This window comes from Clarias gariepinus, chromosome 23 (assembly GCF_024256425.1).
Source record: "Clarias gariepinus isolate MV-2021 ecotype Netherlands chromosome 23, CGAR_prim_01v2, whole genome shotgun sequence".
NCBI lineage: Eukaryota > Metazoa > Chordata > Actinopteri > Siluriformes > Clariidae > Clarias > Clarias gariepinus.
The window spans coordinates 16467719-16483178 of record NC_071122.1 but is presented as its reverse complement, the minus strand read 5'-3'; the positions used below and the strand labels follow the sequence as shown (position 1 = coordinate 16483178).

General features: G+C 37.7%; 1 protein-coding gene across 1 annotated transcript in view; it reads left to right on the top strand.

Moving 5' to 3' along the window:
• Positions 1–15460, top strand: part of cntn2 (contactin 2) — a 39560-nt gene that overhangs the window by 13967 nt on the left and 10133 nt on the right. Inside the window, exons 2-12 of the mRNA XM_053484335.1 lie at positions 929–1023; positions 6729–6870; positions 6997–7172; positions 7765–7860; positions 7948–8160; positions 10477–10579; positions 10719–10900; positions 11152–11288; positions 12935–13064; positions 13927–14077; positions 14169–14296. Coding sequence (XP_053340310.1) covers positions 966–1023; positions 6729–6870; positions 6997–7172; positions 7765–7860; positions 7948–8160; positions 10477–10579; positions 10719–10900; positions 11152–11288; positions 12935–13064; positions 13927–14077; positions 14169–14296 — 1516 coding nt within the window. The 5' untranslated portion in view covers positions 929–965. The remainder of the gene's footprint in view (positions 1–928; positions 1024–6728; positions 6871–6996; positions 7173–7764; positions 7861–7947; positions 8161–10476; positions 10580–10718; positions 10901–11151; positions 11289–12934; positions 13065–13926; positions 14078–14168; positions 14297–15460) is intronic.

The window sequence follows — 15460 nt, the reverse complement described above, 5'->3', positions numbered from 1 at the left end:
AGAACCTTTATCCTAATATTAACACAGCATGATTTACACGTTCACTGACAGCTGGGTGTGTAAGGGGAAGATAACACAAGAGGGAAATACACACTTTATAGTTCCTGGTTTGGGCATAACATCCATAAAGACATTTGTAATAAGTCTTTTGGGTTATTCATTTTCTTTACTTGTGCTGATTTCCAAACACATGACAACAGTGGCAGGGAACCTGTTTTTCAAAACACAGTAAAAAAAAAGACATAACGGAAATAAAACGAGGTAACTTTGGAAGTTTCTCTTAAAATACTAAGCATTTTTTGGTTTGTTTTAAGATTTTGGTTCTGTGCATGGGATCTACTTGGTATTGATATCATCAGTACAACCAACTGGCATCCTTATTCTAATTTTATACCGTTATCTTTAGAGAATCTCCCATTACATCCAAGCTACAACTTTTGCTTTAAAAACTCTCTCCGAATATGAGATTGGTGGGAGAGCAGTGTATCACTGGATAAATAATTGACCACTTGTACATTGTACAGTATTCTCTGAGCTCCTGCTGTCAGATACACATTAGAAGACACCAGTTGTGGGGAAAAGAACAACCTCCAGAGCAGATACAAGATTGACATGAGGTACATTTGAACATATGATCTTATTTAGCAAAGGATATGCCATTACCCTTTAATATCCTTTAAACTCTGAAATGGTAAACTCCTTTCAGCAGCAATCATATTGTGAGCCATGTCTGTTCCGGGATTTTTTTTCTTTCTTATTTTGTCTCTCATAGTTTAAGTATACCTACTGTATGATGAAAATTACAGGCCTCTCTCATCTTTTTAAGTGGGAGAACTTGCGCAATTAGTGGCTGACTAAATACTTTTTTGCCCCACTGTATCAGTCACTTTTTCAGCATGACTTTTTCTATGTTGATGTTGTTGTACAGGAGCCGTCTCTCACCTGGGTGTGGTCTCACTGGAAGGATGAGGATCCTATTGTTTTTGCTAGTGCTCTTCTCGCTGGCTTTGAGCTATGCTGTGGGTAAGTACACCTCCCGCTGTCCTCTTTGCCTTAGCTTTTCTTTCTTTTTTTATCTGAAACCATCATCTCCATCTTCTTTTTGTTGTAGTCTCGTATCACACAGCTTTCAAGCCCAATCCGAAATATACAAACTCAGGGTGATGGGCAAAAATGTGATTAGTGCATTTGTGATTTTAGAAGTAATCTTGGAGTAAGGCCAGAGTTGATATTAATTATTCATTGTGTTATTTTAGGTCACTGAGCAGAAACGATTAAATGTTCTTGAGAGTTTTTGCTTCTCAGGGTTGAAATAATTTAAGCATTAAATGTTAATAACAATGGGGAGTTGGCTTTACCACAAATAATCCCTAACAGTAGGGGAACGTGATTGAACAACCATACAAGCATTGCATCACTAGTTACAACTGTATAAGCTTGCGGCTATATTTAGCAAGTATTGCATTTGGTAATGCTCCTGTAAATATATAGCGTACTGAGAAGGGCTACTGTTTCTTACTTATTTTGTTCAATATGTCTATAATCTGTGTGTTTGTTGGTGGAGTCTAACCACAGAGTTAATGTAGAGGGAGTTGCAGCAGGCTGTCAGTGATGCGTGTGGATGTAAAACCTGGTTTCTTGAGGACTGCCATGAGCTGTAGCTGTAAACACAGACATGAGCATAAGCAATATTCCCTAATGGAGACTGCAAAATGGAGAAAACTCACCCTTGCCTCTTCTACCTCCATCTTCCCATCCCCTTATCCACCTGCTCACAGATCTTTTACACATCTCATTGTTCCAGATTCTAATTGTGCCTTAAAAACATTTACAACCGGACCAAAGATTGGGGGTTACTTAGAAATTTCCATGATTTTTTTTCAAAATTGTAATGTTACAGCATCCAGTTCACAGATTATATAACACAATACAAGCAAACAATGTGTAGAAGAATAATATGATTAGAATGATTAATTAAAATAAAAATGTCACTATAAGAAATTAGATAAAAATTTATTTAAATAAACTAAAAACTAAAATAAACTATTAGACATTGTTTACAATAGTGCAGGGATGTGGGCTATCTAATAACTACACCATAAAATGCAGGTTTTGAAGAAAATGACAATAAAGAAGAACAAGCATTTATTTTCCTCAGATATTATAAAAAAGAAATTTCAGTCAGACCACAACACAGGAGTGGAGAGGGTTTTAGGTGCTCATACGGGAACACAGCCCAGAGCCACCGGTCACATTTTTAAAAATTAAAATTAATTTATCCATCCATCTTCAACCACTTATTCAAAGTCTGGTCGCAGGGGTAGCAGTTCCAGCAGGGAACCCCAACCTACCTTTCCCCCGCCACCTCAGCTAACTCTGACTGGGGAATCTCTCCAACGTGCCAAGAACACCTCCCTAGAAGCGTCCTGGTGACATCCTTACTAGATGCCCGAACCACCTCAGCTGACTACTTTCCATGCAAAGGAGTAGAGGCTTTATTCTGCGCTTCTCATGGATGACTGAGCTTCTCGTCCTATCTCTAAGAGAAAAGCCAGCTACTCTTCTGAGAAATCCCATTTCGGCTGTCCTTTCGGTCATGACCCAACGCTCATAGGTGAGCCCTTAGGTGAGGGTTGGAATGAAGATCGACTGATAGATTGCGCGCTTTTGGCTCAACTCTCTTTTCGTCACAACAGTGCGGTAAATCAACTGCAATTGATTCCGCCCCCGCTGCTCCAGTTCTCCAGCCAACCTCACGGTCCAATGAGCCCCAGAGATACTTAAACTCCTTCACTTGGGGTAATGACTCCCTTACCTGGAGTAGACAATCCATCGGTTTCCTGCTGAGAACCATGGCCACAGATTTCACAGGTGACAGTGCACAGCCCTGGCGGAGGCAAACCTTCACAGGAAACAAGTCTTTTCCGAAGGACTCCTTTTTTCAGTTGGACAGCTTCCCTAACCACAGGTGTCCACCACGCCGTTCGAGGGTTACCACCCCTTGAGGCACCCAAAACCTTAGACCACAGTTCACAGCTGCAGCTTTAGCAATAAAAGCTTTGAACATTGACCACTCTGATTTAGTGTCCCCTACAGGAATGCTGGAAAAGCTCCACTGGAGTTGAAGGCCTCTTGGACAAGGGCCTCCCCTAGACTCATGCCACCTGACCCAATGTACCACCAGACGGTGATCAGTTGACAGTTCCGCCTCTGTCTTTACCCGATTGTCCAAGACATATGGCCTCAGGTCAGATGATACGATCATGAAATCAATCAATGACCTTCTACCTAAGGTGCTCTGGTACCAAGTACACTTATGAGCATCCCTATGCTCGAACATGGTATTTGTTATGGACAATCCTTGACAAGCACAGAAATCCAATAACAAAACACCACTCAGGTTTAGAACAGGGAGGTCGTTCCTCCCAATCACGCCCCTCCAAGTATCTTAGTCATTGCCCCCATGTACAAGTCCCCCAGCAAGACGATTAAATCCCCTACTGGGGCCCGATGCAGTACTCCATTCAGAATCTCCAAGAAAGTTAAATACTCTGAAATGCTGTTTGGAGCCTAAGCACAGACAACAGTGAGAGTCCCCCCTCCCTGCCATGGTCCTCAGGCACAGAGAGGTAACGATCTCATCTACTGGGGTAAACTTCAACGTCATGGCACTCAGCTGGGGACTCAGGAGTATCCCCACACCCTCCTGGTGCCACACACCCTGGGCAACTTCGGAGAAGAACAAAGTTCAGGAGTATGAATCCAGAGCCGAGGCTGTGCGTCGAGGTAAGCCCCACCAGATCTAACTGATAACGCTCAACCTCCTGCATAAGCTCCAGCTCCTTCCCCCACAGATACAGTAAGTGACGTTCCACGTCCCCAAAGCCAGCTTCTGCCACCTGGGTCTGGTTCGTCGAGGCCCTCGATCTTTACTTCTACCCAAATAACAGGGCACCCAACCCCATCAGTTTCTCTCACAGGTGGTGGGTCCACGAGATGGGGGAAGACAGGTGTCCACGTCTTTCGGGCTATGCCCAGCCGGGCCCTGTGGCACCCCTGGCCACCAGGCGCTTGCTGACAGGCCTTCTGTCCAGACCTGGATTTAGACATGGGCCTTGGGCTTCCTTCGGGCAGGGTCACTTTTCTCCCACCTCTTTTACTACTGTTTTTTTTTTTAATAAAAACATTAATTTATTAAAATATATATTGCTGTAAATAGTATTATAAAATATATTTAAGTAATATTTTAGCTTGTAATGACAATTAATTTTTTGTATTTTTGAGTACAGTACAATGATGGCCAAAAGTATTAGGACAATATACAGTATGCCATGTGTTACAGTTCTCCCTTTGCACAAAACAAGCTGTTTGACTAATTAGTTGTAGCCTATCTGACTGAAGAGTTAATTACTGCTAATTACAATAGATTTAGCTGGCTTAGTTAATAGATGGAATAAATATGTGGCAGGACTTTTACTTTCTGAAACCAAAGTGTTCACTTTTACGGAAACATGACTAAAACTAATGAATTCTCAAGTGAATTTTGAGGTTCTGTGGCAAATTTATGTACATGATCTTCAGGAAGCATTTAAGCAGGCGTGGATTGAACAAGTGACACCAGAGTACTGCGGAGGTCTTTACTGTCCAGACAGATTCAGGAGGTTTGGAAGAATAAAGGACTTCACACTAAATATTTTTTGTGTTTGGCTATTTTATTGCATAATATAAATTATTCTTATTATCTTGGTTGTCATTATTTAAAAATAATAATAATACTAATTTTAAATAAAAATGTAATCTAAATTTTTTTTCAATACTTCTTGTCCACACGTCATGTGATTGAAGTGTTGAGGATTCTACATTTTTACTGGCACCAAAAAGTAACTGGACAACTGTGTTCGATGGCCAATTATGGCTTAGATGTTTTTTTCAAGAATAAAGAAGATGAAAGGTCTTATGTTGATTCCAGGCATTGATTTTGCATTTGGTAGCGGTTCATGAAATTTCAGTATGCCATTGAAAATGGTACTGATGCAAATGAAGGTAGCGATTATTTCGCTAAAATGAAAGAGACCTAGCAGAGAGATAGCAGAAACCTTAGCAGTAGCCCAATCAACACTTTGGCACATTGTTACAAAAAAAAAGAGCATAAAAAAGGGAATGCATTGGCTAGGTTAGTAACACTAATAGGACTTTTTGGTATGAAAAACCTCTTCATAATATCTATCCCAGTTCAGAGCACTCTCACAGAGGTAGACTTCTAGGGCAAGAGCTTTTAGTTATTTCTGGTCAGGTGTAGACTAGGAACAAAAAAGGAGTCCAAAAGTTACCAACAAGCAGCCCCCAATTTGACACACCAAATTTAAACTGGCAAATTGTGTGTTATTTAACAAAAATGTGGTCTGTTAGTTTATACTGTTCATGTTAGGCTAATATAAAATGAATATAACTGCTTCCCCATGCTTATGTGTAAAGCAAGCAAAAACATCAATTGATGAAAACTAATTGGACTTAATAGATGTATAATTTTGCATAACAGTCAATAGCACAGAAATTAAAATTAGAACCAGCACACTCTGTCTATAGGATCATACTATAAAAAAGCTATGTAAACACTGCACAAAACATATCTACAGTATGCTTTGATGCTTTGATTACTGGTTATCATGCACTCACAAGACAATAAGTGAGAGTGAGAGTAAGAGTAAGTAACACACACACACACACACACATTTTGCTGTTTTTCCTTTCTTCCTGTCTTCCTGTCAGTTTGTTAAAAAGACTGTCTGACATGAGCATCAAATATTGTTTTATTCATTCAATTTATTATGAATAGTCCAACCTTGACATACTGTATTCTTGCCTGATCATACGAATTATGTATTATTGTCTCATTTACTTAACTGTAACATAACATTCAGTAGTGCACCTCTAATTGGACATTGCCCTCTCCTCCTTTGTCCATGCATTCTTGGAAAGTTTACCTGTTGCTTTAAATTGTAGGTGATGTTTTCTTGCTGGGCTGTGTAACAAACATTATATACCTACCATCTTATAATGCGAAAAAGACTTAATGAGTAGTCTAGAAAATAAAATATAAAATTGACATGTTTATTTTACCCATATACAGTTAAGGCTGTTAATTTAGTGGACACTTCTAAACATATGCGCACTCCGGCTGAGTGGTTAAACCTTGGAAATGGTCAAACCTGCAGCAGGGCTTTAGCGTTAAAACCACAAGGTTATCAAAAACATGCATGGCACGTGCCCCTTGCTCACTCCTGTGTAATATTTCTGACATGTCACCACTGGCCTCATCTTTTTCCTGAAGTCTGCTTAAATAATTATTTTTATCATGGTACGCTTTGCAGCATCAGCCAGTAAATTCCTTTTCCATTTTTCATCCACCATTGGACCAGGACCTTCCAGGTAGGAATAAACCTGGACAAAATTCACACAAGGAAACCATGCATTATAAATATCCCAAGCTCAGGATCCAACCCAGGGAACATGGAGGCCTGAGGCAACACCACTTCACGGTGCACCGGAACGTCACTCTGAATTTCTTTTCCAGTGCTGAATTATGTCTAAAGTGCTTGTTGGAGACCAATGCAGCTGTAACAAAATGCTTAGATTAGGGACCATTTCACTTTTCAATGTTTAAAGTGTAAACATGCATTAAGGCTGAGATGAATAAAACATGTACTTTGTTTATGTGCTCATATTAGGCCGGGATGTGTGTGTTTCGGGTCATGACAGTGGGCCAGTGTTTGAAGAGCAGCCATCCAGTCTGATTTACCCAGAGGGGCTGCCTGAGGGCAAAGTGACCCTGAATTGCCAGGCAAGAGCCAGTCCTGCAGCCTCCTACAGGTAACACAGCTTTCATTCATGACATAGCTCCATCATATCAAGTATCAAATAAAAGATAAAACTATACTAATCAACAATGTAATTTTCTTTAACCTTGTTTAAGTTTTTGTGTGTGGTTCTTCTCAGGTGGCGTGTTAACGGCACAGATGTGGTAATAGGAGAAGACTCTCACTACACTCTGGTAGCAGGGAACTTGGTGATCAATAATCCCCAACATGGCCAAGATGCTGGATCATACCAGTGCCTTGCCTTCAATCGCTGTGGCACCATCATTAGTCGAGCAGCTAACCTAAAATTTGGCTGTGAGTTTGTATCAGATTTTTTCTCTTTAAGGGTAATTTGTTTTTTTTTCGGACAGTATTCTAATGTTTCTATGTAAAATTCTACAACAGACCTATCTAAGTCCCCATTAAAGTGCTTTTTAATCACACGATCAACCTTTACAATCCTTTTTTCTTAAAGCATATTAGCCTCATATAAAGTTATGAATTCCCTTATGACAGCTTAATCCTATTTAAATATTTTTTTACTACCTTTTTACTACCTACTACATTTATAACCTTGGAAGAGGTATGATATTTAGATTCTTCATTACCATACAATTCTTTACAAACCCAATACAATTCTCAACCCAACCACCCAATTTATCATATTAAACCAACTACCCTTTAGACCTGCAGTATCTACAGTACATGTCCAGGGAATTTCTAATCATCTCTTAACTACGTATTCAGATTTGTTTTAGTTTAATCACAGTTCAAGCCAACCAAATTTAAAAAACATATAAAATAAAATGATTATTATTTTCTCTGCAAAACCATTAATAAAACTTTATTACGATCCAACAAGTTGTCAGTCCGATGTCGTCTCAGCTTTGTTTACTCTCTGTTCTAGATCTCCATGATTTCCCTTCAGAAAGCAGGAGTCCTCAGACGGTTTATGAGGGAGTTGGGACTTTCCTGGCTTGCCAACCTCCAGCTCACTACCCAGGTAAGTTGCAGAAAAAAAAAAGGTTTTGGGCATTCTCCAAGGTGAAGAGACTTAAATGAAATGTTATTTTGTCTTCTTTCCTTCTAGCTCTCTCCTATCGCTGGCTCCTTAATGACTTCCCGAACTTTGTCCAGCCAGACAAGGGACGGTGGTTCGTGTCTCAGGTGACAGGGAACTTGTACCTAGCTAATGCCAGAACCAATGACACAGGCAACTACTTCTGCCTCACCACCATTAACATGGACATCACCACTAAGAGTACATTCAGCAAAGCCATCCAGCTCACAGTGCAGCCTGACGGTTAGTACTACTTCTCTGTGTCTGTAATGATATTACATTATACTCTAACCAAAATGTATTTTAATCATGTTAAGGTAAAAACCCAAATTCTATAAATTGGGCTGAGATAATTTTTTTTACTGCATGAACATTTCTATCATTGATTGTTGTTGATGATTGGTTGCTCTCTTGAACATTCCCAGTAATAAGAGTATGAATGTCATCCTGCTTTGATAATTTATTATAATCTATTATGTTAGATGCCGCTAGTCTTGTTGCTGTACGTGTGTGTAATGTACTCTGGGTGTAGTAATAGTGAATGGTGGTGAGATTGATTTTCAGGAAACACACATGTGCAAAAAGCATTGTACTGTGTGGTTAAACCCACTATTAATTGATTATGGATTGGATTATTCAGACTGATGACTGAATACAGAAGGGTTATGGACTCTCATCACTTATTTCTATGTTTAAAAAAACAATAATGGTAAAGAAAGTGCACATATTATTGGACACAGATGCCAGGAAATGTGACATCACACCAGATCTTTACTAATGTAAAATCTATAACAATGGTATATTCTATGTGGAAACTTTTGCGCTTTTGTTGGTGTAACTTAATATTGATCTTTGCTAGTGTGTAGGACATGCCTAATTATCAATTCCGCACTTGACATCAGGCTTTTTTCATAGAACTTCTTTTAATATATTTATTTAAACCCTATAATAAAGAATGCATTCTATCTTAAAAGAACTTTAATCTATGCGGTTTGTAGATGTATGTTGTTAATCATTAAAATGCATGTAATGCATGTGAGTTAGATTGATTCACCCTGTGAAGATGCTTATGGATTTTGAACATGATTAACAGTAAAGCTCAGTCAAATTACTGGACTGCAGGAAGAGAAAACACTCTCACTATACTGTACACTCTAATTACAACTGTATCGCTCCCTTGAGTTAACAATCCCTAGTTTGACTCTCTATGGCCATCTATGCAACTTCCACGCTTTGTTCTCTAGCATTTCACCAGGCTGATGATTTATGTTCTTTATGATAATATGTGTTTGTCCAAAAAGCTATGCCATCAGTCAAGAAAAAAAATCCTTTAATGGAAAAACCTGGTCATTCACTATACTCATGTATCAGCTGACCTCATTTTTTGGACCATATAACGTTGTTGAACTTAGACCTGACAACTGAAGCAACCATAGATCATAACACTGACCCCACGTGCTTGTACAGTAGGCACTATTCTTTATGTTCACTAGCAAATTGAAACCATTTTTAAGGATCTAGCCTCACTGATATATAGTTTTCCTAAGGCTACACAGGTGTTTAGTTTATGTCCCTTGAGTTCTCTTCCAGTTTTTGTCTGGGAATGCTTTTACTTTCACTATTAAACATAGCTGTTCTACTGTTTTTATTTTTTAAACAATTAGATTTTACTAAGAGTTTAAGTGATCTTCCATCACGCTCATTCAAAATGTTTTTCCGTTTTTTGCTTATTATGAGTTTAATAATAAAGATTAAGAACAGTTTGGTGCGAACATGTTTTTTTGTTTCTATTTGGACAAGTAATTTGGTTACCATTCCAGTAAATCTCTCCATAAGCCAAATGTCAGGCCCTAAACTCAATGTTAAGCACATTACAATCTACCATGTTTAAAGACTTTACGAAAGTGAACACCTAGTCTGATGTTAATGCACATTGTGTTTCCCTCATGTGCAATTCCATGATTTATTTATTTGCAAACCTAAGAATGATTAATTGAAAATATCATATTTTTAAGACTGGAAAAAATTATCTAGATTCATATAAACAGTACTTTATAACTCTTGAACCTACTGAGCTGGTGTTAAAATATGATATTTTTAGAAATAACAATTTGTGCATATTTTATTAATTCTTTAGGGTTAAAATTATTGTCAGTAATTTTTCATGTATTAATCTTTTCCCAAAACTGCATTCCAAATAATACATTGATGTTAACATAAAAGTAAATAATTGTATTATATTTTTTTCTTAATTAAATAAAAACATTAAAATAAAGATGAAAATTACAATAATTGCAATCGGAATTGGTATATATATATATATATATATATATATATATATATATATATATATATTTTTTTTTTTTTTTTTTTTTTTTTTTATTCCTGTGATGATGTGAGGAACTTTTTTTTGTTTTGTTTTGTTTTTTTAGACTTTTTGCTGTTGCTTTCTTCTTTTCAGGCTCCTGAATTTGGAGGAGAGATGATTTAAAGTGTTTTATTACATTATGATCTGCCATCTTCAGCTTTATTCAATTATTTGTTCAATGAAATTTTCAGCTAACCCCAGGAAGTCAGCTCCCAACATCCGTGTGCGTTTTCCCTCTGAGACATATGCCTTGGCAGGTCTCACAACACAGCTGGAGTGTTTTGCCTACGGCAAGTAAGTAGCTTTGACTCACATACAGTACATCTCTGACTGATTTACGTCCTCTCCTGTAAACATTATGTTCATAAACCAGATTTAAAGCACATTATAATAATAATAATTTTGTCTATTTATTTATCTACCTCTCTTTAAGTCCTACACCTAAACTGCGCTGGAGGAAAGTGGATGGAGTTTTACCCTCCAAGGTTGGATCAAGTGCAGAAAGCCCCATCCTGACCATTCCTGACCTAAGCTTTGATGATGAGGGCATGTATGAATGTGAGGCTTACAGCTCAGAGGGACGGGATACGTACCAGGGTCGCATCTTGGTCCAAGGTAGATCCTTAAATCATCCTACACTTTGGTATTGGTATGTAAGATTGCTGTTAGCAGTAAGTAAATAATACAGACTATTTATCAAGCTAGACATTTATGTGAATTAATATTAGTACAGTTCATGTGTTATTATATATAAGTGTTTGAGTGTTTGTATAGAAATGAAGTTCATACAGGAGAGATGAGCAATTATATCAATCTCTGTGTGTGTGTGTGTGTGTGTGTGTGTGTGTGTGTGTGTGTGTGTGTAGCCCAACCAGAGTGGCTTCAGGTGATGAGTGATTCTGAGGTGGAAATCAGCTCACAGCTACACTGGAGTTGTGTGGCAGCAGGAAAACCAAGACCTTTAATACGCTGGTTTCGCAATGGACTACCTCTCAGCACACAGGTTAGTTACAGTAAAACATATACTGTATCTGTACATTAAATTTACCTTCGGTTTGTAACTCCTATATAGTAGGTTTTAATAAAGTCGGAGCATTTCATTTAGATCATAGGGATCGTATTCATATAAATATTCATATTCATATAAAGCTTGATACTGATAGAAGGCGAGGCAAGGCACATTGCAATGATCGAGTAGGTGCACATGGTGTGATCAGTTCAGTTATGTACACTGGAAAAAAGTATAGCAAAGCTTTGAATGTCAATATAAGCATTTTAAAATGAGCATAATAAGATTCCAGAAGCCAATGGAGCTGGATTGGATTAGATTTGCATAATATTTCTTGATGCAGAATTCTGAATAATATGTAACCACTGTAAGTGCTTTCTGGGAATGGTGACAAGAGCATTGCCCAGGACCTCAGTGTTCGTCTGAGAGACAACGAGGCAACCTTGCGATGTTACGCAGATGAAAAAAGGCTGAGTGAGAGATACTGTTAATGTGGAAATTAATATTCTTAACCTATTGAAACATAAAGAGTGGTCAGGTACTGTGAATTTTTTAATGAAATAGATTTTCAGTTCAGTTTTCATTTTTATATTCATTTATATATTCTTTTGTATTTTAAGTTTTAAGAGTTTTCTGTCTATTAATTAAAAATGTTTGTTCTGACTTTTATTCATAAGGAATATTGCATATGAAAATTCTTTATCAAATGCATAATATACATTTCTCTACTTTTCTCTTGAAAAAGTTAAAAATTATACTTTAATTATATGCCAAATAGTTCTTTGACTGCATTTAGCAAAATGAAAAAGGGCATTGCATCTGTCTTTGCCTGGGGCATCCCATTCTCTAAAACCGCCCTTGCCCACTGGTATAGCCATCTTTACAGTTATTTCCTTCAGCATTGCATTTATCAATATTTTTTTTACATAAAGAAAAAGATTTTCAGAACGGGAGTAGTTTTACAGTATGTACTTTGTTACTGTGATGCAACACGAATAACACTGTTAATGCAGCATGTGGTGCAGCTTCGTCCATCCCTGATCACTGGTCAGCGAGACAGCAGGTTGCAGGTGCAGTGTTGTTCCCTTTGAGAACCTGCTGTCTTTATCCTCTGATTAAACCGCCCAGTGATGAGACACAGTCAGGATGACACTTTTGGTGTTTTTTTTTGGCTGATTTGCCCTAAAACAGACAGATTTTTTAAACTTAGATGAGTAGCAGCAACTCCACTCCATGCATGCGCGGCTAGCGGTAGCCACATAAGTGTTAACTGTGTTTTCATATTGGCTTTGTGACAATGCTGTAACCTCACGTTTCAGGACATGTTGCTGAAGCTGATGCGTGTCCATCTCAAAGCCTCCTATTTGTTACCTAGGCAACCTCAGTTCCACTGCATTGCTTCCAAGCTGAGAAGCTAAAAAATCATGTTCCATTTGCAATACGTTTTCCACATTGGTTGTGAGAATATTATGGCAGTTGATAATACAGCAAACTTTTACCATGTTTTTAAGGTGTATAATATACACACCACTGCAGTGTTATCAACCACCACTATAACACTACAGTAGCTTCCGTGTCCTGAAGTCCCAAAATGCTTCGCTTTTTGACGTCACAAATGACGATTTCCTGCTTTTGTGCAGGACCGTGTGGCGGTGAACGGTGGTCACCTAAAAATCAGCAACTTGGCACTGGAAGATTCTGGGATGTACCAATGTGTGGCTGAGAACAAACATGGCACCATCTACTTTAATGCAGAACTCAGAGTTCAAGGTGAGCAGAAGATCTTTAAATGGGTTACCAGGTCAAGGATAGGGTTATAGGGTCAATATTCTTATTTTATATTATATTCTGTATTATTCCAATCTCTGTATTAAACTCTAAAATCATGATACTGATAAATAATGTATATTATTATGTATTGTCGATTTTAATGAATCAGTATTTAGTTCATGAACAGTTCTTTTTGTCAAGGTCTTATTTAATTACGTACATAAATGAAGAATATCTGTGATTGTAGTATCATATGCAGTTATAACATAATATAGGTAACATAGTTAACTTGTTTATATAGAAATTTGATTTGTTAGCTCATTTTATGCAACTATTAAATTCAATAATAAAGCATAAGTATATGCAAAGTATAATACATAAGTTTGTGGCCTGTGTGTATGATAAGTACAGAATTGGACAGAATACATGATTTTTATCATAACCACAGGCCACATATGTATTATACATATTATACTTCATATAATGTTTGCATTAAAAAAAAGTTTCTTTTAGGCTTGCATTGCCCTAAGGTAAATTATATGCATATGTAAAACATTCAGCTCCTAAATAGAAAAAAAAATAGACGTGTCAATTCTGAACCCATACAGTTTAAGGTTATAATATTAACAAATGTGATAAACATTAATCAGCATGTACTTTCTGACCTCTTGCTGTGTCTATTACGAATCCATACCTCTACGCTTGTCGTAGATGGATTTGTGATCATAAACTTCCCTAGAACCTTTCTCCTCCCGTTTCTCATACTGTGTCATGCATACTGTACCTCTCCTTCTCCTCTTGTCTTTTCTCCCTTTCCACCTCTCTCTGTTGTTCTGTCCTGTTCATCTGTCCTGGTTCCCAGTCCAGGCTCCAGATTTTAGGCTGAACCCAGTAAGAAAGCTGGTCCCAGCTGCTCGTGGAGGTCAGGTGAAGATGGAATGTAAACCACGTGCTGCTCCTAAACCCACGCTCTTCTGGAGCCGTGGCACTGAGCTCCTCACCAACAGCACCAGGTAGCGTGAAATAATCTCACACATTCTCTCATCTGTCATTCAAGGAGAAAAACAATTGTGAAAAGCAATACCATGATGAATCTTCATGCAGGGTTACAGTCACGCCAGACGGAGTTCTGTGGATCTATAACATCAGCCGTGCAGATGAAGGAAAGTACACTTGCTTTGCTGAGAATTACCTGGGCAAAGCCAACAGCACTGGGCATCTGTCAGTCAGAGGTACTGTACACCACCTTCATCTGTTCAGCATGACCCATTTAATGTTCTTTGCTAAATGCCTAATAAACAACTTTTCCAACATAAAACCTTAAACCTGATGTAAAATATGATTTAAAAAAATGATGAACGAAATAATAAATAAATAAAAAAAGGTAATCAAAATATACATGTTGGCTCCAGTTGCCAGGAAATGCTCCTTTTCTATAAACATTTTGCCTGAGATTTTGCGTCCCCTAGTGGGCAAAGTTCCCATTTGGTGTGACGTCATACAAGCAGGTCAAAACAAGTTATGTAAAAAAAATGTACACATATGTCAATTTTACACATATGGTCTCCAGAGTTGTGCTACAGAAAATTGTTCATCCTATTATTCAGAGACTGCAGGTTTGATGTAGCAGTGATTCACAGTCTAGGAGCAGATTGTCTGTTTTCTCAGTGGGGAATGGGGTGGCACATTTGCACACTCACATTAATCATAGCAGCACTAACCAGTCATGAGCATCTGCAAGCTCATGCAGATCGTGATTTCCTGTGAGCGTGTTATGCAGCCCCCTAACAGTGCATGAGCAGCAGTTTGAACAGATCTAGTCATTTGATGTCACGTATCTCGGACCATGCATGTGATATCCTTTGCCCTCCGTGGTTGCTAGCTGTCATAATTTTAGGTGAATATTATTTGTACAAAAAATGCTTTTCATTCAGTAACCTGGAGCAAAAGTGTAGTCTCGGAGAAAATTTAAAAGTAATTTAATATGCCATGTTATATTATGAATCTACTGTTACAATAAACAAAATCTACAAAAATCTTGACCATTGTCCACCAGATTTAAAAAAAATAGATTAGAATCAGGTAGGAAAATTGCATTTAAAACTAAAATTAGTTATTAAAAGTAATAAGTCATTTTTGTAAGTATAAAGCAAACAAAAAATATATATTTTGGCTTTTTATTCACATCAGTACAGACCCTCATCTCTGCACAAGATCTTTAAGCAAATACAAGGGACTTGTGTCTTGTTCCACATTATATTATTAATCTGAGAAATAAATCTAAGATATATTGAGTAGCCTTCAAATACATTTTACAAAATTTTTTATTGCGTTTGCGGACTTCTATTCTGAATCACAAAGCTAAAGTTTACATTTTGCTATGATAATTTAGCACT